The following is a 22,717-nucleotide window of genomic DNA, read 5'->3' on the forward strand; positions in this document are numbered from 1 at the left end:
TTGGAGACAGGACTGGGCAAATAGACCAGAGAGCATGAGGAAATGGAGGGGAGAGAGGAAGGAAGTGGAGAAGGGAGAATAAAGGCAAAAAGTGTAAAAAAAAAGTTAAATGAGCAAATCAAAACATGAGAAAATGAAAAAGATGAGCGAACTAAGAAAAAAAATAGAAAAACAAGAAAAATTAAGAGAAAAAGTTTAAAAAAAAAAATGTTGGGCAGGGTGAGAGTTTTTTCAGCTCCTAAAACATTTTGGTTGGCATCTCAGTTTTTTAAAACACTTTCCATCCCTTACCTTTGTGGTGAATATCTGGGTGTGATGTAGAGTGCGTGTCTCAGTCTTTGTCTGGTGTGCTGTGGTCTGTGTGCGATATGGACTGTCTGCCTGTGTCTCTGTTTCTGAATGTGGTGTCGTGACTATGCTACTCTCTGTGTCTGTCTGTGTCGAGTATGGTGCATCTGTGTTTTTCTGTCTAGGTGTAATATGTTTGTGTCTCTGTACCTGTCTGGCTGTTTAGTTTCTGTCTTTCTATGGGGTATCTTTGTCTCTGTCTGAGTATGGGGTAATTGTGTATGTCTGTGTGTGGGGTGTCTATTTCTCTCTGTCTCTGTCTGTCTGTGTCCTGTAAGCTCATTCCTTTCAGCAACTTGAAGAGAAACAAAATGTGGCTTTGAGCCACTGGTTGGCAGTGAGGCATCCTACTTGCATCGGAGAAGCAGCAGCACTGGCTGGAACATCTGCTAAGCCACTCATCCCATGACTTAGCTATTTACTCCAGCAGCTGAAGATTCAGACAGGCCCAGTAGGCTGCCACAGAGCCCATCCCACAGTGGTGGAATTCAAAGGGAGGCCCCCAGTGGCCCTAGGCTCTGAGAGCGTATGTTTGAGCCGTGTATGTGTGTGAGCCTGTGGGTGTTTCATGAAAGGAGGCACCCTGAGTGGGGTGGCTGGGTGTGAGCCTGTGTGTGATTGCATGTGGAAGAGACAGAGAGCACTGTATGACTGCATGTGGGAGAGAGTATGTGTGTGTGATTGCATGTGGGAGAGACAGAGGGTGAGAGTGTGTGTATGTGGTTGCAAGTGGAAGAGAGAGGGCGAGCCTGTGTGTGTGACTGCATGTAGGAGAGACAGAGGGCGAGCGTGTGCACATGTGATTGCGTGTGGGAGAGACAGAAGGCAAGTGTGTGCGATTGCATGAGGAAGAAACAGAGGGTGAGCTTGTGTGGAATTGTATGTGGGAGCAACAGAGCGAGAGCTTATATGTGTGTGCGATTGCATGAGGAAGAAACAGGGTGAGCTTGTGTGGAATTGTATGTGGAAGCGATAGAGCGAGAGCTTATATGTGTGTGCGATTGCATGAGGAAGAAACAGAGGGTGAGCTTGTGTGGAATTGTATGTGGAAGCGATAGAGCGAGAGCTTATATGTGTGTGCGATTGCATGAGGAAGAAACAGAGGGTGAGCTTGTGTGGAATTGTATGTGGAAGTGATAGAGCGAGAGCTTATATGTGTGTCTGATTGCATATGGGAGAAAAAGGGCAAGTGTGTGTCTGTGACTGCATGTGGGAGAGACAGAGAGCATGTGTGTGTGTGTGTGTGATTAAATGTGGGAGAGACAGAGGGCGAGCATGTGTGTTTGTGCAATTGCATGTGGAAGAGAAAGAGGGCAAGCTTGTGTGTGATTGCATGTGGGGGAGAGAGGGCGAGCTTGTGTGTGATTGCATGTGGAAGAGAAAGAGGGCGAGCTTGTGTGTGATTGCATGTGGGGGAGAGAGGGCGAGCATGTGCTTGTGACTGCATGTGGGAGAAACAGGGCAGGTGTGTGTCTGTGATTGCATGTGGGATAGAGAGCATGTGTGTGTGTGATTAAATGTGAGATAGAGTGAGCATATGTGTGACTGCATGTGGGACAGAGCGAGTGTGTGAGATTCCTTATGGAGGGAGAGAGAGCATGTTTGTTATTACATGTGGAAGAGTGTGTGTGATTGCATGTAAGAGAGCTTGGGTGTGTGTAATTGCATGTGGGATAGAGAGACCAAGAATGTGTGTGTGGGATTGCATGTGGGAGAGGGTTTTGTAAGTGTGTGTATAATTGCATGTGGAAGAGAGAGAGAGAGAGCGAGCACATTTGTGGTACTGGCAAGTTTGTATGTGTGAGAGAGGAAAAAGTTGGTGTGTACCCTCCCCATCCCAAACATTTATGACAATCTCAGGGTGACAGGAAAATAAATATTCCCAGGTATGGAAAGTAGATATTTTTTTATCCTTATAAGTTTTAATCATTATTAGGCATGATTTGATGTGTCTGCTTTTTTAAAAAATATTTTATGGTGTTTAGAAATTAAAAAAAATGTGTGCATGAGTTTTTAATTATTGGATATTATTCTAGTTAACTGTTTTGAAATATTTATTCTTTTTATTGGTATGGTTTTATTATTATGATTGATGTTTTATGTTTCTTAATTTTGCTATTTGATGTTATATGAGGCACAGTAATATTTTTGTTTTCACAATGTTACACTACATACAGAGTTTGGTTTGTTGCAGTTTTCAGTTTTTGCATGTTTCTATTTATACTTTTTTATGGTCACTATAGATTGAGCTTTCGAGTGGCAGTGATACCTGAGTAAGGCATCTCCCACAACTTCATTAACTCAGCGTCCGACACTGAATGGGATGGTAAGGCAACTGGCTTGGCTGGAATGTCTAGGATCTTTAGTAATTCCATTACCTCTGCTCTAGGGCCTGGTTCTCTATGCACAGCTACATTAAGTGCTACTTCCATTTTCTCCACAAAGGTGGAGTATGTTAGATCCTGCTTGACAAACTGAAGAGTAGTAAATCACCTGGACTGGATGGTATACACCCCAGAGTTCTGAAGGAACTAAAAAATGAAATTTCAGACCTATTAGTAAAAATTTGTAACCTATCATTAAAATCATCCATTGTACCTGAAGACTGGAGGATAGCTAATGTAACCCCCATATTTAAAAAGGGCTCCAGGGGAGATCCGGGAAATTACAGACCGGTTAGCCTGACTTCAGTGCCAGGAAAAATAGTGGAAAGTGTTCTAAACATCAAAATCACAGAACATATAGAAAGACATGGTTTAGTGGAACAAAGTCGGCATGGCTTTACCCAAGGCAAGTCTTGCCTCACAAATCTGCTTCACTTTTTTGAAGGAGTTAATAAACATGTGGATAAAGGTGAACCGGTAGATGTAGTATACTTGGATTTTCAGAAGGCGTTTGACAAAGTTCCTCATGAGAGGCTTCTAGGAAAAGTAAAAAGTCATGGGATAGGTGGTGATGTCCTTTCGTGGATTACAAACTGGCTAAAAGACAGGAAACAGAGAGTAGGATTAAATGGACAATTTTCTCATTGGAAGGGAGTGGTCAGCGAAGTGCCTCAGGGATCTGTATTGGGACCCTTACTTTTCAATATATTTATAAATGATCTGGAAAGAAATACGACAAGTGAGATAATCAAATTTGCAGATGATACAAAATTGTTCAGAGTAGTTAAATCACAAGCAGATTGTGATAAATTGCAGGAAGATCTTGTGAGACTGGAAAATTGGGCATCAAAATGGCAGATGAAATTTAATGTGAATAAGTGCAAGGTGATGCATATAGGGAAAAATAGCCCATGCTATAGTTACACAATGTTGGGTTCCATATTAGGTGCTACAATCCAAGAAAGAGATCTAGGCATCATAGTGAATAATAGAGATGTGAATCGTGTCCTCGATCGTCTTAACGATCGATTTCGGCTGGGAGGGGGAGGGAATCGTATTGTCGCCGTTTGGGTTTTTAAAATATCGTTAAAATCGTTAAAATCGTGAACCGGCACACTAAAACACCCTAAAACCCACCCCGACCCTTTAAAATAAATCCCCCACCCTCCCGAACCCCCCCAAAATGCCTTAAATTACCTGGGGGTCCAGCGGGGGTCCGGAACGACCTCCTGCAGTCGAATCGTGTTGTCTACGGCCGGCGCCATTTTGCGCCGGCTGAAGACAACACGATTCGATTGCAGGAGGTCGTTCCGGACCCCCGATGGACCCCCAGGTAATTTAAGGCATTTTGGGGGGGTTCGGGAGGGTGGGGGATTTATTTTAAAGGGTCGGGGTGGGTTTTAGGGTGTTTTAGTGTGCCGGTTTTCCCGCCCTCCCCCTTCCCCCGATTTACGATTTTTTGACGATAAATCGGGGGAATTGTTATTGTATCGTGGCTCTAACGATTTTTGACGATTTAAAATATATCGGACGATATTTTAAATCGTCAAAAAACGATTCACATCCCTAGTGGATAACACATTGAAATCGTCGGTTCAGTGTGCTGCGGCAATCAAAAAAGCAAACAGAATGTTGGAAATTATTAGAAAGGGAATGGTGAATAAAACGGAAAATGTCATAGTGCCTCTATATCACTCCATGGTGAGACCGCACCTTGAATACTGTGTACAATTCTGGTCGCCGCATCTCAAAAAAGATATAATTGCGATGAAGAAGATACAGAGAAGGACTACCAAAATGATAAGGGGAATGGAATAGCTCCCCTATGAGGAAAGACTAAAGAGGTTAGGACTTTTCAGCTTAGAAAAGAGACGGCTGAGGGGGGATATGATAAAGGTGTTTAAAATCATGAGAGGTCTAGAACGGGTAGATGTGAATTGGTTATTTACTCTTTTGGATAATAGAAAGACTAGGGGGCATTCCATGAAGTTAGCATGTGGCACATTTAAAACTAATCGGAAAAAGTTATTTTTTATTCAACACACAATTAAACTCTGGAATTTGTTGCCAGAGGATGTGGTTAGTGCAGTTAGTATAGCTGTGTTTAAAAAAGGATTGGATAAGTTCTTGGAGGAGAAGTCCATTACCTGCTATTAATTAAGTTGACTTAGAAAATAGCCACTGCTATTACTAGCAACGGTAACATGGAATAGACTTAGTTTTTGGGTACTTGCCAGGTTCTTACGGCCTGGATTGGCCACTGTTGGAAACAGGATGCTGGGCTTGATGGACCCTTGGTCTGACCCAGTATGGCATGTTCTTATGTTCTCCAGTGGAGACAAATGGTCAGGCGGCCCTAGAGGAAGATCAGATAGAATACCCAAAATACCTCCTCCAGGTATTTTCTTTTGCATTTCTAAAAAGATTTCTTGTCTTCCCAAGCCATTGTCACAAATCACATTGTGCACAATTGTTCCAAATTATAGGCTGATATGATAAACAGTTAATGGGTTTTCCATATGAGGGCACATATGTGTTTAACAATGCAGCAAGGTATGAAATGGTGGTTTGGGTCCTCCGAGTAACTGTGGAATTTCCTGTGCGGTCAGAAGTGCATGGAGGGTTGGACTGGGGGGGTATGGGGATGTGTGCTGTGTGGAGGTGTGAGTAGGTTGTATGTGGGAGAATATGGGGAAAGACAAATGGGTGGGTTGTGTGGGCGAGCAGAAGGAACAGTTTGGGGTGGTGTTTGGGGTACATCATCCCTCTCCATTCTTTCTCTTTTCCCTGTCTCTTCTCCAGCTCTGCTTTGCACTATGCGCTTTCTCAATCTCCTCTATGAACGTATACCATTTTTATCCTATGATTTTTCCCTCACCTCCTCACTCATGGTCCTTGTCCCTTTCCTTGTGGTGCAGTGCAGTGTGAGTAGCTGTGGGGGTTCTATGGGAGGGTGTGTTTTTCTGAGTTGTTTGTGGCAGGGACATGTCTTTTGCTGTAATGGTGTGTGGGTGTTACATGGAGATGTGTTTGAGTGGGTGATAGTGGTGTAAGGAATGAGTGCTGTGCCTCAGCTTGCATTATGTAAGGCTTTTAGGGGTTGTGTGGGTTAGGGTCAGTTTGTGGGTAAGGTTATATAGTGGGTTGTGTGTGAAGTTATTTTTGTGCTGCACGTTACTGAGGACAGTGATTGGGGTTGGGAGGGTCTGCTGGGCTGGCTTCATGCAAAATGGTACTCCTCTTCCTCCTGACATTCTTTCTCTCTTCTCTCCAGGTATTCTCTCCCCTCCTTACATCACTTCACCCTCCAGTCATTCTCTCTCTTCACCCTACAGGCATATTTCTCTTTGTTCCTCTTGGCACACTCTCAGGGGAGGAGGAAGGGACAATGGTGGAGGCTTTGCAGATCTTAGGGCCTCTCCTCCCCAACATCTGAGGAGGTAACTTTGCAAGCTTCCATGGGCAGCAAATTTCTCTCTCTGTCCAGCATTTCTTCCTCTTCCTGCCCACAAAGGTGGGCGCAATTCATGATTCCTCTCCTCCTCCCTACTGACTGCTACTCCTTGCCAACCTAGGCCCATCTGCCCCACTGCTTCTTGCTCATGGACTCCCAGCCACTCCTTCTCCTGCTAACTTGTTGTCCAGCTCCTAGCCATTGCTCTTCCTTGCGCCACTGAAGACTTGTCACATTCTCCTCTCTGTAAAGGCACAGAGCCACAAAGGCCAGCAGCGAGTCCAATGACACCACCTTGGAAACCTCTGTGCCTTTAAGAGGGCAGATCCTTCAGCTAGGTTGCCTTCTCTAGCATCTTGCACCAGCCAGCATAGCCCATTGCCTGACCTACCCAATGAGATGTGGGTGATGCCTGGGGCAAATGCCCAGCTCACCCTACCTAAAGGCTGGCACTGGATGTCTGCATCTTAGCATGAGGGAGATGAGTTGGTTCTAGGGGTTTATGGATGGGTGTGTGATGAAGCAAGTGTAGAAGATGTTTTTGTGGGGTTGTGTTCATACTTGGGACTTTCCAGATTTGGCCAAAAAACTCCAGAATTCTAAAGGAATTGCTAGATGCTGCTGCAAAAGTGGGCATGTGCAGGCCCAGGAAGATGTCACTGGGCCATACGGGTGGGAACGAGGAGTGTCAGCTATGTTGGAAGGAGGAAAAGTGTTTGGGCCCATGTAACAGAATGAGCAGAAAGTCAGTTGGCCACGTGGGCTTGAAGGAAGAGGCGTCTGCTCTGTGGGCTGAAGAAGTAGACTACTGACACTGGTGGGTTCTGGGGGGTGGAAAGAGAATGAGTATGGGAGAGGGAGAGAAGTGAGTGTGAGTGAACATCGATGTTAAATTGTGTGGGTGAGAGGCTGCGAATGGGCATGTTTGTGTGAAAGAGGGGGAGAAGTGAGGGAACATGTTTGTGAGAGCCTGTATATGTGCGAGAATGAGCATGTATGCGAGAATGAGCGTCTGTGTGTATGTGAAACAAAGCGTGAGAGCGAACATATGCGTGTTACAGTGCGTTTGTGCGAGAAAGTTGGCATATTCCCCCTCCCAAAAACAAATTCTACGATAACCTCAAGGTGACTGGAAATCAAAAGTTCCCAGGTATGACTGTGTCGTTGAAGGGCGAATATGTGCGTGGCGGAATCAGTGGGTTTTGCGCTCTGTACTTTGTCTCCTCCCTTTCTGCGTCCTTCTCCTTGTTTCCTCCTTCCTGCACTCTCCGCACAAGCCCCTCCCCTCCTCCTCCTACACTTCACGTCTTTTTACTCCCCCCGGCAACGTCACCTGCTGTTTGCATGTGGCTGGAGTCGCAAGTATTTAGTGCCGACTGATTTGTCGGCCGCCTGTGACGCGCCGTCTCTTCTTCAGCCGTTGCAGCTTGCGTGATTGGGCCACGGGCCCGCGCATTCGGCAGTCTGAGGCGACGGGTACGTTGGTTTTCCTGGGTCCCGGCTTGTCTCGCGCCGGGTCTGCGCGTGCGCTAACGAGGTCGGGATGTTACCCTCCCGCTCCGGCCTTCCCCTCGGCTCTGTCTGCCCCTACTACTTCTCGTGCTGCCGCTGACCGGTCCCACCTCGCCTCTCCCCTACCCGCTGCTCCTCTCCCGTGAGGTGACTGTCGCATGCTCACCCGGAGTCGCTTACTTTTTATAATATAGAGCACAGGGAGCGAGAGAGTTAGCGCTACACGCATATATATGCTAATAAATGATAATCTATATTTGATAGGGAAGGTTGTGCCCTCTCCCTGGGCTGCGGCGTCTCTCTGTTAACGAGTGGTGCGTCCCCGGCTGGCACGATGGACCTGGCCATGACGGAAAGGTATGACCAGGCGCTGCTGGCCATCCTACAGCACGTGGGCAATATCCAGGACTTCTTACACATCTACTTCGGCTTCCTGTACCGCAAGACAGACTTCTTCCGCCTTCTTCTGTCTGAGCACGACCGTATGGGCTTCCCTCCGGGGGTCGCGCAGAACATGGTGCTCAAGGTAATCAAAGGCTCTCTTCCTGTCCCAGGACTTTCCAGACCTGTGCTGTTGACCCCACCCCCAACCAGTCGGGTTTCCACAATATCCAATATTTATGCAACTTTATCTCATGCATATGCATTGTGGATATCCAGAAAACCCAACTAACTGTGAGGTCACCAGGAGAGGTGACCTCACAGTTAGTTCCGGACCAACTTTATCTCATGCATATGCATTGTGGATATCCAGAAAACCCAACTAACTGTGAGGTCACCAGGAGAGGTGACCTCACAGTTAGTTCCAGACCAACACAGTTAGTTCCAGACCAACAGCCTTGGGCGAACTGGCCCTGATCTTTCAAGTGATGCAGGTTCTGCTGGGTTACTTTTGGTGGGTACTTTTTTTTTTTCTTTTCAGTTTTCATCCCAGTACATTAGGCTACCTGAATTTATTACGGAGGTTGCTGGGTAGGGGCAGGGATTGGTGAAATAGGTGTTGGACTAAGTATGGGATCTTGTTTGCTCATATACCCAGGCTGCTAGTGAATCGCTACTACTTAACATTTCTGCAGTGCTGTACAAACAACACACAAAAAAGATAGTCTCTGATCAATAGAGCTTACAATATAAGAATAATATTGTCAGCAGAAAAAGACCAAGTGGTCCATCCAGTCTGTCCAGCAAGCTTCCCATGGCAGCGACTGCTGCTCCGTGCAAGTAACCCCCAAGTGTCCACCAAGAGCAGTAACTGCTGCTCTGTGTAGGTTATCTCCATGCCTTATGTTAAGAATAGTTTACTTACAAGCAAGATCAAGCAACTGTCAAAACCCATAACAAAATTACTGCAACATTTTTACGTGGTGAGCAACCTTCCTGATAATTCTGTCAATATCGATTTAATGTTCTTTGCTTTTGGACTTGGTTGTAGAAGCTTTAGCTCAATGTTATCATATCTGTACCTCAGACTGTAAAAGTTGGGGTCCAGCGCTGGCTGTCTTCAGAATCCAATACCCTTTTTTGCCCTGCCCTGCCGGAGAGCAATGTTGCGGTTGTGTCTAAATCATCAAGGCTAATTGATTAAGGGTAGTAATCTCCCATGCATTCTGGTTAAGGGCACTAACTGCCGTTCTATGCAGGTTACCCTCATGCACCCTTTTCTTCATTATCATCCTCAAGCCTTTAAGGATTCGCAGTGTTTGTCCCATGCCCTTTTGAATTTGTTTACTGTTTTTGTCCTCACCACCTCTTTCGGAAGGGTCTTCCAGGCATCCACTACCCTCTGTGAAAAAAATATTTCCTTATGTTGGTTCTGAATCTTCCCTGATTTTCATTTCATGACCCCTGGTTCAACTGTTTCCTTTCCAAAATAAAGGTTCAAAGTTTGTACATCATTAAATCTTTTTAGGTATCTGAAGGTCTGTATCATATCCCCTCCTGCACCTCCTCTCTTCCAGGGTGAACATATTCAGATCCTTTAGCTTCTCATAAGTCTTTCTATACAGACCCCACACCATTTTGGTAACCCTTCTCTGGACCGCCTCCATCCTGTCTCTGTCCCTTTTGAAATATGGGTTCCAGTACTGAACACAGTACTCCAGGTGAGGCCTCACCAAGGACCTGTACAAGGGCATCACCGCCTCTTTTTTTTCTTACTGGTTATTTCTCTCTCTATGCATCCCAGCATTCTTCTGGCTTTAGCTATCGCCTTGTCACATTGCCTCGCTGCCTTCAGATCACCAGCCACTTTCACCCCAAGATCCCTCTCCCAGTCCATGTACATTAGTCTTTTACACCCATCACATAAAGTTCTTTTGGATTACTGCACCCCAGATGCATGATTCTGCATTTCTTAGCATTGAATCCCAGCTGCCAAATCCTCAACGAGTCTTCAAGTTTTGTTGCAGATTTTAGTATCATCTGTAAATAGACAAACTTTACCTTGTATCCCTTCCTCAATATCGCTTACAAAGATATTAAACGGAACCAGTCCCAAAACGGATCCCCTTACACTCCACTTAACACCATTCTTTCTTTAGAGTAGATTCCATTAACTATTACACGCTGTCTCCTGTCAGTCAACCAATTTGTAATCCGCACCACTACCTTGGCACCCACTCCCAAGTTTCCCATTTTGTTCACTAATCTATGAGGATCCATATCAAAAGCTTTGCTGAAATCCAAGTAAATCACATCTAGTGCTCTTTCTTGATTCAATTCTCTAATCACCGAATCAAAAAAAATCAGATTTGTCTTGACAGAACCTTCCCCTGGTGAATCCATGCTGCCTTGAGTCCAGCAACCCACCAGGTTGTAGATATCTCACTATCCTTTCCTTCAGCAGAGTCTCCATTAATTGTCCCACCACCGAGGTGAGGCCTGTAGTTTCCAGCCTCCTCTCTGCTCCCACTCTTGAGAAGTGGGACCACCACCGCTCTTCTCCAATCTTGCAGCACCACTCCTGTTTCCAGGGATCTATTGAACAGGTTTTTCAATGGACCCACCACCACTCTCTGAGCTCCCTAAGTATCCTGTGATGTACCTCATCCAGCCCCATGGCTTTGTCCATTTTCAGTTTTCCTAGCTCTTCCCATACATTCTCTTCTGTAAACGGAGTTTGTCTACTCCACCCCCATCCACAGTCTTGTCAAGTAGTGATGGTCCTTCTCCAGGATCTTCTTTAGTGAACACTGTACTGAAGTATTTGTTTAATATTTCCACCATTTCTTCATCTCTTTCCAGATTGCTTCTCATCACCTTTAATTTTCACCATACCATTTCAAACCTTTCTTCTTTCTCTGATATATTTGAAAAATGTTTTGTCACCTCTCTTTACCTCTTTGGCAATCCTTTTGCTTTCCTGATTTCTTTCTTCACCCTCGGTTTCATTGATATTCTTCCCTCTGTTCCTCTTTTTGGAATCCTTTATACTTCTTGAACACTGTTCTTTTTGCCTTTATTTTTCAACCACCTACTTTGAGAACCAGAATGGTTTCTTATTACTCTTACTATTCTTTACTTTTCTAACATATAGATTAGTTACTGTTGTATAAGCTCCTTTTAATTTGGCCCACTGTTGTTCCATCTCTCTCATTTTCTCCCAGTCTTCAGTTGTTCCTCCAGGTATGTCCCCATTTTGACAAAGTCCTTGTTTTTGAAATTCAAAACTTGGATCTTCGTTTGACTTCTCTGTATCCTATTTGTGATAACAAATCATACCATTTGATGATCACTGCTGCTCAGGTGGGCACCCTCCTGGACATTAGAGACATTACCCCCAATTAGTGAGAACCAAGTTAAGTATCAAACCCTTCCTCGTGGTTTCCATTACCATTTGTTTGAGCTGAGCCCCTTGCAGGGCATCCACTATCCCTCTACTTCTCGTAGATTCTGCATAAGTTATTCTCCAGTCTATATCTGGCAGATTAAAATCTGCAACAAGCCCTACTTCTCCCTTCTTTCCCACTTTTTGGATGTCTTTGATCAGATCTTTGTCCAGTTCTCCCGTTTGTCCAGTTCTCCCGTTTGAGTGGGAGGCCTGTATACCACTCCAGTAAAAATGGATGCACCATCTTATTTTAGGGCAGCCCATAATGCTTCTTCTCTACTCCATGTTCCTTGCAGTTCAGTTGCTTGAATATTGTTTTTGACATAAAGAGCTACTCCTCCCCCTTTTCTGTCCTCTCTGTCATTCCTTAACAAATTATAGCCTGGAATGGCTGTATCCCAATCTCTACAATCCGTGAACCATGTCTCCTTAACAGCAGCAATGTCCAAGTCTGCCTCCACCATTTGGGGCCTGCAGGTCTGGGATTTTATTGCCCAACTATGAGCATTTATGGTCATAGCTTTCCAATTTTTCTCCTTTGATTTGCTGCACTTCCTAGTTATCTTTTCTGCTTTTTTGATCTGATTGATTTTATTTTCTCCTCCCATTTCCTGTATTGCTTGGGGGTGACATGCCAATTTCATTGACCACCTTCTGCCACCCACATTCTCTAGTTTAAATGGCTAATATATGATCTGAATTTCTCACTTGGCATCCTCCTTCCTGCTACAGACAGATGTAGGCCATCCTTACCATATAGCCTTTTACTGCTCTATACATGGCGCTAGCCTCCAATGTTTCCAAAACCACATTCTGTACATCAGGTTTTGAGCCAGGAACTCAAATTATCTATATGGCATAGCCTTTCTTTTCCCTTTCCATGAACAGGTAATACTTCTGAAAAGGCAATAGTTTTTGCCATGTGTCTTATCTTCTTCCCTAGATTTTGGAAATGCCATTTCTACCAAGGTCATTGGTCCCCAGATGGATAACATATCAAAGTTCCTACTTTCTTCTACAATAGCTTTGACTATCTGGTTTGCATTTGTACTAGCTGAGGATCCTGGAAGGCATTTAACTGTTGTCACCATCAAAATATGCTCCCAGATTGGTTGCTTTGATGATCGAGTCTCCCAGCAGAAGAAGCTTTCTTTTATGACATTTGATCCCGTTGAAGGGCTTCCGGGCACATTGGATGTCTTCTCTTTCGGACATCACTTCAGATTCTATTGCTGGGGTTTCTTCATTCTCCAGTGCAGAAAAGGCATTATGTAGGGGTTAACAATGGGGCGAGTGGGTGCCTCTTCATCACAGGCCTTATTCTGCCAGAGTCCACTGTTAGCCAGTTATTTCTGAATACTGAATGTCTGACATATTTGTCGGAATGGGGGTTGATACACAAGATGCTGCAAGTTATTTCTGCATTAACCCATTTACTGTGAATTAAAGCCTTTAATCAGATTAGTAAATGACCTCCTAAATTTTTATATCTGAAGTAATGGAAGATGAAGTTACTTGCCCAAATTCATAAAGAGCGACAACAGGATTTGAACCCTGACTTCCCTGAGTCGCAGCCTGCTGTTCTAACCACTAGACTACGCCTCCATTTCACTTGTGTGATTTAAGCAGTTTTATGGATGTTTAGTCCTGTTGTGGCAAGATTTTAGGTAATGCCTTTGTGGTAGTATTTTAGGAAATGGCATATGCAAGAATTTAGACTTTTTAAGCTAGGTTTTTATTTTAACTTGATTTATGTTTTTGTTTGATTTTTCTTGTATACACTCTAATTTTGGTTTTTTTTGTGTTTGACTTTTGATGATTAATGTTTTTTATGCTGTATTTTCTTATCTTGCTAGATTAGGCCAGACTAGTGGATTATTAGGAGATGGAGGTAGAGGACACACCCTTTTCAGTGACATCACTTGGTATGTAGGCTAATGCTGCACCAGCAATAGTTTGTATTTGTCTCCAGCAGATGGTGGACACCTGCTGGATTGGTGCAATAGAATTCCTTGGCTCCCAGGTCCTCTGCCTTTGGGTCCAGACCCTGGTAGAGTTTGGTCCCAGGCCAACAGCTTTTGTGCTGCTTTTTTGGTGGAGCAGGATCTTGCCTCCTAGGGCAACAATTTTTGTGACAGTTCCCCCACTGGAGTAGGCCCTGGATCATGGTTCCTGGAGTCCTTTTGAGGCTTGGTTAAGCAGGCCCTGGCTTGTGGCTCAGGACCCTGTGACTCCCAGCCAAGATTGGTTGAGATTTGAGAGGTTTGGTAAGGTCTCCCTCTACATGAGGCTTGTAGGTGTGGGCCCTCCCTTTAAGTCCTGCACCCCACCCACCCTTATCTCTGGACTGCTGGAGGCTAATCAAAAGCAGTAAAGCTGATTTTATTAAAAAAAAAAAAGTATAGCCAGCTGCAGTCCTTTAGCAGCTGTCACAGTAGAGGCTTTACAGAGCTGTGAGCAGGCACCAGTATTCTCTGTTGTGACAGGACCTGTAGCCATTGGGAAACTCAGTCTACCCTTATAATGCCTCTGGCTTTTATTGTTGCCTTCCAAGAGGTATGGTTGGAAGGGGACTGCTGCTATTGTGGAAACAAGTGGCCCTTAAGGTAGGAGAGGGTTCTCCATAGCCTGCTGGAAGTGTTTTTTTGTGGCAGGTTCTGCAACCATTGAAAGCTGGAACTTTCAATAGTTTGTCCCTTGCATGGGAAAAGTCATCAGGTGGAGGGAAGCGGAGAACTCTGCTACCTTGGCAGTCCACGCTGGCAGCACTAGCTGGCAGTTTGGTGTATCCTATGCAGCCACATATTTGTATTAATACTAGTTAGAGGTTCTTGGAGCCAAGCGGGTGACCATGGGCAGAGAAGTTCTTTATGTTTACATGTGCATCGGTGGTGTGAAACCGTGCATTCAGTTTGGGGCTCATTTTCAGAGAGCTTCATGTAAAAGGCATTATAAGGCCTGCAGTTTTAGCCATGCACAGAGGACCTGTTTTCCTCATGCATTCCTTGGTGTGCTTGTGGGAAAGTTACTAGGTCTTAAGTAAAAGGGGTATCGTTTGCTCCTCCCTTGGATTTCTCGAGTTCTGGTCCTTCTCAGTCCTTGCTCTTAAAACATTTTTTTTTGGGGGGGTGGGAGGCAGGGAAGGGGTGGTTCCTGAGTGTCTGTGTCCAGGAGCCTTACTTGGGACCCTTCTTTCTTTCCTCTCCCTGGGGTTCTTTCATGCAAAGGGGCAGTGCCCTTCTGCCCTAGGATAGCTAGTGAACCTCAGCTTTGTAGGAGGCCTCTTCCACCAGATTCCCTTGTTGTCAGTGGGGAGCTGATCATTGTGGAGAATAGTCCCTTGGAAAACCACAAATGATAGTATCTTTGAGGGGGGGGGGGAGACTCCTCCCATCTTCAAGTTATTCTGGAAAGAGGAGTTTGTTCTTGCTTGTCCTTTGCTTTGATGCCATGGTGTTTGCTATGGCCCATAAGACACTGCAGCAGATTCAAAACTCATTTTAATAAGTATCCAATCTTTTTTTCCTGAGCCCCAAATAGGAGTACCGACCCACACCATGATCTGTAACAACAATTCTTGTATTCATCACCCTGCGATATCTAGAGTATTGCTTCACCGGGCTGTCCCCAAGATCACTGTAGCTTCAAAGAACCCTGAGGCTTGCAGCCACAATACTCTGTCCGTTGTCTAAATGGTAAGCCTAAAAAGAGGTTTCTTCTGGTGCTACCTCAGTCAGAAGGGGATCGACAGATATCTTTATGGCTTGCTTCACTATGAAAACCCTTGCTCCATTTGTCTGGCGATGAGGCATGAGGAGTTGTTTTTTCTGGACATTTTAGACACTTCTATCGAATTCCCATCTGGGAAGATCTCTAGAGGTTCTCTTTTTGTCCCTTTTGAAATTTGAATTCCAGGGAAGCATTTCCTCTTTCTACCTCTTCTTTTCAGATGTGCCTCAATGGCAAAGTCCTTCACTCCAGAGTCAGAAGGACACATCCCATTCTTATTTCAATCCATTTCTTGGTATTTGAAGGCTAAGAAACTCCAAGGGGGCTCAGGTTCTATGAAACTTGGACTGAGTGGTGAGCTACGTAGGAAGTATGATGTCTTCCCAGTCTCTGGGTTTTCTGAAGGGCTTGCCTAATACCAGGCTAGAATCAGTAAATTGTTAGCTATATGAGACTTATCTTGCAGTGGTTCCTGAGTGTAGTAGTATCACCAGCTCCCCGGGTTCCATGATGACCTCTCTAGATCCTAATTCTCTAGTTCAGTGGTTCTCAACCGGTAGGTTGTGGCACACTAGTGTGTCTCAAAGCACTGGCAGGTGTGTTGTGCACTCGCTGCTCTCTCTCCCCCCCCCCCCCTTTCACTTCAGCGAAACAAACACTGCTGCTGTTTCTGCTCGGGCTATCAGCACATTCAAGCCCCGAGGGGGAACGGCAGCAGTGTTGGTGAAAGCCGGCAACAGGAACATGACCTTTTCTTTTTTTCACCCCTGTGGCCTGGAAGAGGAAGTGATGTTTACCGGGCACGCGGGAAGAAGAAAAGGCCATGCAGCAGCAATCACATCCCAAGGCTCTCCCCGGCCCCGCTACACTCAGCAGTTTGCCTGTGCTGCGATCATCACGGCACAGAGCAATCAGCTGAGAATGTGGCTGCCGGGATTTCCTGCCATGCGGCTGTTGGGGAAAGTTGTCCATCAGCTGCCCGGACCTGGAGCTGAAGATCGATGGTGGCTGGCCACTTTGCCAGGGGCTGCAGGAGAACGGTGCTGCTGCCCCCCCCCCCCCCCCTCCCCGGCTCTCACCTCCCCTTCTCTCGCCAGCGCGACACCAGCAAGAAAACATAATAATAATAATCAAACTGCAAAAAAAAATAAAAGGGTGGGGAGAAGAAAAAACATAAAATTACATTGTAGGCTGACTGCTCTGTACCGTGATAGCAGCACAAGCAATCAGCTGAGTGCTGCCTTCTTACCACTGCGGGGCGGGGAGGTCATTCCTGCTGCAGTTTCTAGCCTGTCAAGACTCTGCTTTTAATAGCAGCATACCAGCACCTTGAGCTGTAGCTGCCATGTGTGCTGGGGGTGGGGGTGAGTGAGACAGAGTGAGTCAGCCAGCATGTGTGTAAGTGTATGAGAGAATGTGTGTGTGTGTGTATGTAAATGAGAGAGAACATGTGAGAGCAAGATAGTGCTCAGGAAAGTCACTGGTGTGTGTGAGAGAGAGAGGTTGGTCAGGGTCGTGACTGGTGTGAGAGAAAGAGGTTGGTCGGGGAGGTGACTGTGTGAGAGAGAGGCATTGGTCAGGGAGGTGACTGTGTGTGAGAGAGAAAGAGAGATTGGTTAGGGAGGTGACTGATGTCTGAGAGGGAGAAAGTATATATGTGTGAAATAGACTAGTCATGGGCCCTAAGGAAGAAGAGGGTGAAGACAGAGCTTCAGCAGCCCTTGCTGCTTCTGGTGAGTGCTATTGGCCTACAAGGGAAAGGAGTAGGAGAGTTACTGGAGAGGGTAAATAAAGGTAGCTTTTTAAGTTTATATTTCTTGATTGCCTGCCATTTTAATTATTGGGTATTATGTGATGTGTCTGCTTTTAGAAATATTTTATTGGTGTTTGGAGAATTTTTAATAATTTTGAAAATTTTAATGATTGGATGTTATTCCATTTATCAGTTGTTTTGAAACATTTATTATATTCTAGTTTTAGAATTATTTTATATTTCTCGTGGAATGTATAACTAGAAATGTAGGGACAAACTGAACTGGAAACAGCAAGAAGCCAAACTCTGTATGCAGTGCAACAACACAAAAACATTAGCTTTATGGTCACTTTATTCTGTATTTGGTGAGGGTCTGTCTGTGTTCTGCGTGTGTGACCCACCTAAGGGTGTTCTGCAAGCTTGTAGTTTCATGGTAGGGGTCTATAGCAGCTTGGCTTGTTCTGTTTTCCTAATAGGAGGTGTATTGGTGTTTAGGGCCTGGTGTAATTTTTGCAGTGCTGCCTTTTCATAGGTAGGGTTGTTACTGTTTGAGTTCCATAATGCAGGTGTAACTTTGTGCACATTAGTTTGTGTACATTATTGCAGATCCTGGAAGTCTGTTAGGTGCTAAATTTCTGTTTTGCACAGAATGCAGAGTGGCTTTTTTGGGTTTCCATTCCAGTTTCTGTTTCCATATTTGTAATTTGTGGTTTTTCTGTGCTTGGTGAAGGTCAATTCTATGTGTGTGACCGAGGTGAAGTATTTTACTAGCATGTAGGCATCTGTATCAATATTATTTGTTGTGTTTTCTCAATAGAACATGCATTGGGATAAATTACTTTCATAAGGAGGGCTATTGCACCTAGTAGGAGAGAGTGTTTATGTTGCTGTTACTGAGATGACACCAGAAATATCTTTTTTTTGTATGATAAATTGAACGGGGAATGTCCTAGTTCTGTTCTGTAGCCATTGTTGGGAGGTCAGGGTGGAACCTGTAGATACAGAGTATATTTTACATTTAACCCCATGACAGTCATGTGTTCAGTGTGTCACGCATGTGAGAACCATCTGTCAGGTGTGTCCCGACAGAAAAAAGGTTGAGAAACCACTGCTCTACAGGTCCATCTATACACAATCTGTGTGTCCGAATTGTGCGCCCAGTTTCTTTTGGGCACACTGCATGTGCGCACATTCTGGCACATATCGATTGTGCGCCCAGGTTTGGAGCGGTGTCAGGGTGCTTAGTTTTGTGACGCATAAGGCTTGGGAATCCCTAAATTCTATGTGCATAAATTTTGTGCGCTTAAATATTTTCTGCGTGAAGTTGGCTGGACGCAGTTAAGGGTACTGATGGCCTAACGGTGCTTGTGGCAATATGTTCTGGGCATCGAATTTCGAGCTGCAGGCCTAGTCTTGCCAGGAGCCACTCCTTCAGGTGACTCCAGAAGCAATACAGCTGCATATACTGTTCTTCTTTCCTGCCTAAAATGGTCTCAGGTTTTCACTTGAATCAGTCCATTTCCTTGCCGTCCCTGGATAGAAAAAGAGATGCGGAAGAATATCGCCTGTTACGTCTCTTGGATGTCAAGAGACATGTGAAGTATCTGGAGGATTTTAAACCTTTCTGGAAGACAGATTGCTTGTTTGTCCTTCATGATGAAGGAAACAGGGCGAGCCAGCTTCACGGGTTACAATAGTGCACTGGATTAAGGAGGTAGTCACAGCTGCATATGTGGCCGCTGAAAAGCCGTTGCCTACTCAGGTTAGGGCTCATTTCATTAGGGCTCAGGCAGTGGCGTGGGCGGAGGTTAGATTTTTGTCTCCCGTCAACATTTGCCGAGTTGTGACATGGTCCTCCTTACACACCTTTTCCAGGTATTAACATCTGGATGTGCAGGCCCGGGAGGACACAGCCTTTGCACGTGCGGCTTTGACTGGACCGCGGGCAGCCTCCCACCCTATTCAGGAATAGCTTGGGTACATCTCACTGGTCCTGGATCCAACTGTCTATGTGCTAGGAAATGAGAAATTACTACTTGCCTGATAATTTCCTTTATCCCAGGACAAGCAGGATGCTAGTCCTCACATATGGGTGACGTCACTGACAGAGCCCTAAAGCGGGAAAGCTTTCTGTCAAAGTTTCTAGAAACTTTTGACTGGCCCTGTGAGGGCACTGAGCATGCCCAGCATGCTATGATATTCTCTGCCACCAGTGTCTCTCTTCAGACTTAGTCTTTCCGCGCTGCAGTTAGCATCGAGGGATAGGAGCCATTGAGAACTTCTCAATACTTTGTGACTAAAAAAAGTCATATTAGATATTCTCTCTCAAGGGGTTTCTTCTTCACCGGCTGGTGAGTACCTCGGTCTCAAATTTATTCTCCTCAGGAGAAAATTTTTTTCTCATAATTTTCGCTATTTGCCTCTACGGCCGTCGATAGCAATATGGCTACCGGTTTTAAAAAATGTCCAGTATATTCCCGTAAGATGTCGCTTACTGATCCGCATCTCGAGTGCGTAATATGTCTCGGAGAAAATCACGACGTAAAAAATTGTCCGCAATGTGCCGAAATGACTCCGAAAACCAGAAAGTCTCGACTGGAAAAAATGGAACATTTATTCCATCTCCAGTTAATACCATCACCTTCAACGTCATCAAGATCGTCTCCAGCCGGAGCGAAAAAGCGCTTGCTACTTAAAAAATCCACCCCGTGACCGTCGGGAGATCACTCATCGTCTTCATCCGCATCGACGAAATCCGTTGACCCGCAGAAACCAAAACATAGGCATCGACATCGGTCATCGACTGAATCCACGTCCCAGGATCCGTCGACGGCAAAGCGGACTCGTTCGGAGGAAACCTCGGTGTCTGGGCCTCATCCTCCGATCTCGATTTCTGATCCCCCGCAGGGCCCTGCAGCGGATCCAACACCTCAGCCTTCGCCACCGCTTACAACTGCTCTGGTACCATCAGTTGTAACGCCGGAATTGTCTGATATCATCAGACAAGCGATATCACAGGCTTTGAGGGAACAGCTAATTCCGACGGGCTCGTCGATGCCGATGCTTCCAGCATCGATGCCGGCAACTTTGCCGATGCCGGTGGGACCACCGATGACGGTGTCCACAGTGGCGCCGAGAACACTAGAGGAGTCGACGTCGACACCAAGAATAATAACCACATCGACGTCGATATATGCGCAATTGCCATCGACTACACCCGTATCGATGCCTATGTTGCCGCCTCCATCGGGAAAAAGGCCGCTCTCGACGTCGACATCGAGGCCAACACCGATGGAGGATGATGATGTTCATGACCTACCATCCTTCCAACGTCTACTTCAAAGGTATCAGGATGTCATAGACACCTTACCCAAAAAGCCTGGGGAGCGTGTGTTTCCATCTGCTCCCACTGATGACCCATTACCAGGTCCATCAGGACTACATCTGCCACAGAGATCCACATCAAAACAACCTTATAGACAGGAAGAAGAGGATTCTTGGGATAGTCAAGATACAGACTCCTCTTCTGAGGACTTCATGTCGGATCCCTCACCTCCAGAACCCAGAAAGAAGTCCCCACCTGAAGATCTGTCTTTCTCAAATTTCATACAGGATATGGCAGACACCATTCCTTTTAAATTGGAAGCAGAACAGGACTCAAGACAACATACTTTAGAGGTCCTGCAATTTGTGGATCCACCCAAACAAGTTTTGGCAATCCCAATTCATGAAGTGCTCTTAGACCTGCAACACCGTATCTGGGAGCATCCATCCACAGTTTCATCTGTAAACAAAAGGGTAGATTCAACTTACTTGGTACAATCAGCACCAGGGTACCAAAAGGCACAACTACCACATCAATCTGTGGTAGTTGAATCTGCCCAGAAAAAATCGAAAAGAATCCGCCCTCACTCCTCCACTCCACCGGGCAAGGATCATCGCTTCCTTGATTCCTTGGGAAGAAAAATCTATCACTCTTCCATGCTAAATTGAAGAATCTCTGCATACCCGCTGTATATGACACAGTATCAGAGAAATTTATGGAAGCAGATGGAGGAACTTACAAACTCTCTGCCTGAACAGCTTCAAGAACCTGCACAAGACATAATACATAAAGGTCTGGAAGCAGGTAAACATGAAGTAAGAGCGGCCTACGACAGTTTCGACACTGCCTCCAGGACTGCAGCTGCAGGCATTGCTGCTCGCAAATATGCATGGCTCAAGGCATCCGACCTCAGGCCTGAGGTTCAGGAAAAACTTGTTGACCTTCCATGCCTGGGAGACAACCTATTTGGAGAAAAGGTACAAGAGGCAGTACAACAACTGAAGGATCACACAGAGACATTACGTCAACTGTCCCAAATACCTCAGGATCCTTCCACACAGCCTCCTAGACAACTTCCCCGCAGAGAAACAAGGAGGCCTTACTACAGGCCACGCAGATACTACTCCCAAACATCTAGAGGTAGATCTACTAGGCCTCAACAGCAACGTGCCCAAACTAGACAACCCAGGGCACCTCGTACTCGACCTCCACCTCAGACAGGCCCTGCGTCTGGGTTTTGAGATACTGCCCAGAGAACAAGCCACTCCTTTAAACCCTCACACACAACTTCCAGTGGGTGGAAGAGTATCCCATTTTTACACTCACTGGAAAACAATAACAGACCAATGGGTGCTTTCTAAAGTTGCTCAAGGATACAAACTAAATTTCCTGTCAATTCCACCAGAATTTCCACCGAGAGCCTTCCCACTACAAGAGTCTCAACTAATTCCTCTACAAGCAGAATTATCCACCCTTCTGAAAATCAGGGCAATACAGTTAGTGCCCCAATCTCAGAAGGGAAGAGGATTCTACTCCCATTACTTCCTCATTCCAAAGAAAACAGGAGGCCTAAGGCCCATCCTAAGAAATCTCAACAAATTTCTAAAGAGAGAAAAATTCAGGATGGTTTCCCTAGGCACCATGCTTCCTCTTCTTCAACAAGGAGATTGGCTTTGTTCTCTGGATATTCAGGATGCTTAAACTCACATCCCAATATACCCTCCTCATCGCAAGTACCTGCGCTTCATAGTGGGTCATCAACATTTCCAATACAGAGTACTCCCTTTCAGACTCGCCTCTGCACCCAGAGTGTTCACAAAATGTCTAGCAGTCATAGCAGCACATCTACGCAAACAAGGTGCTCATGTCTTCCCATACGTAGACGACTGGCTCATCAGAAGTCAGTCTCTACAAGGAGCTCTCGATTCTCTCAATCAAACAATTGCAATACTACATTCAGTGGGTTTCCTGATCAATTATCAAAAATCCCACCTCACACCATTACAACTGCTTCAATTCATAGGAGCAGATTTGAACACCAACCTTGCAAGAGCTTTTCTACCAGAAGATCGTGCAGAAACAATCTCACTGCTAGCAACGTGGCTCAGCTCACAAACACAAGCAACAGCTCACCAGTTTCTAACTTTACTAGGCCACATGGCCTCTACAGTTCACGTTACACCCATGGCAAGTTTAGCCATGAGAATAACACAATGGACTTTAGGATCACAATGGATCCAAGCCATTCAACCACTGCATACTCAAATTCAAGTAACCCACCAACTACGTTCTTCTCTACTATGGTGGATGAACAAGGACAATTTGCGCAAGGGCCTACCTTTTCAACAACCAGTTCCACAAGTAACTGTAACTACAGATGCAT

The 22,717-nt window shown here is 45.4% G+C and overlaps 1 protein-coding gene across 2 annotated transcripts in view; it reads left to right on the forward strand.

The window, feature by feature from the left end:
• The first annotated feature begins 7,502 nt into the window (after nt 1–7,502).
• Nucleotides 7,503–22,717, forward strand: part of NUDCD3 (NudC domain containing 3) — a 114,675-nt gene continuing 99,460 nt past the window's right edge. The window contains exons 1-2 of one of the 2 annotated variants that reach the window (XM_029604225.1): nt 7,503–7,662; nt 7,963–8,224. In XM_029604225.1, coding sequence (XP_029460085.1) covers nt 8,033–8,224 — 192 coding nt within the window. In that variant the 5' untranslated portion in view covers nt 7,503–7,662; nt 7,963–8,032. Of the gene's footprint in view, nt 7,663–7,684; nt 7,846–7,962; nt 8,225–22,717 lie in introns of those variants that run through there. The other variant, XM_029604224.1, reaches the window with a different exon arrangement.

Source organism: Rhinatrema bivittatum, chromosome 5 (assembly GCF_901001135.1).
Source record: "Rhinatrema bivittatum chromosome 5, aRhiBiv1.1, whole genome shotgun sequence".
Lineage (NCBI taxonomy): Eukaryota > Metazoa > Chordata > Amphibia > Gymnophiona > Rhinatrematidae > Rhinatrema > Rhinatrema bivittatum.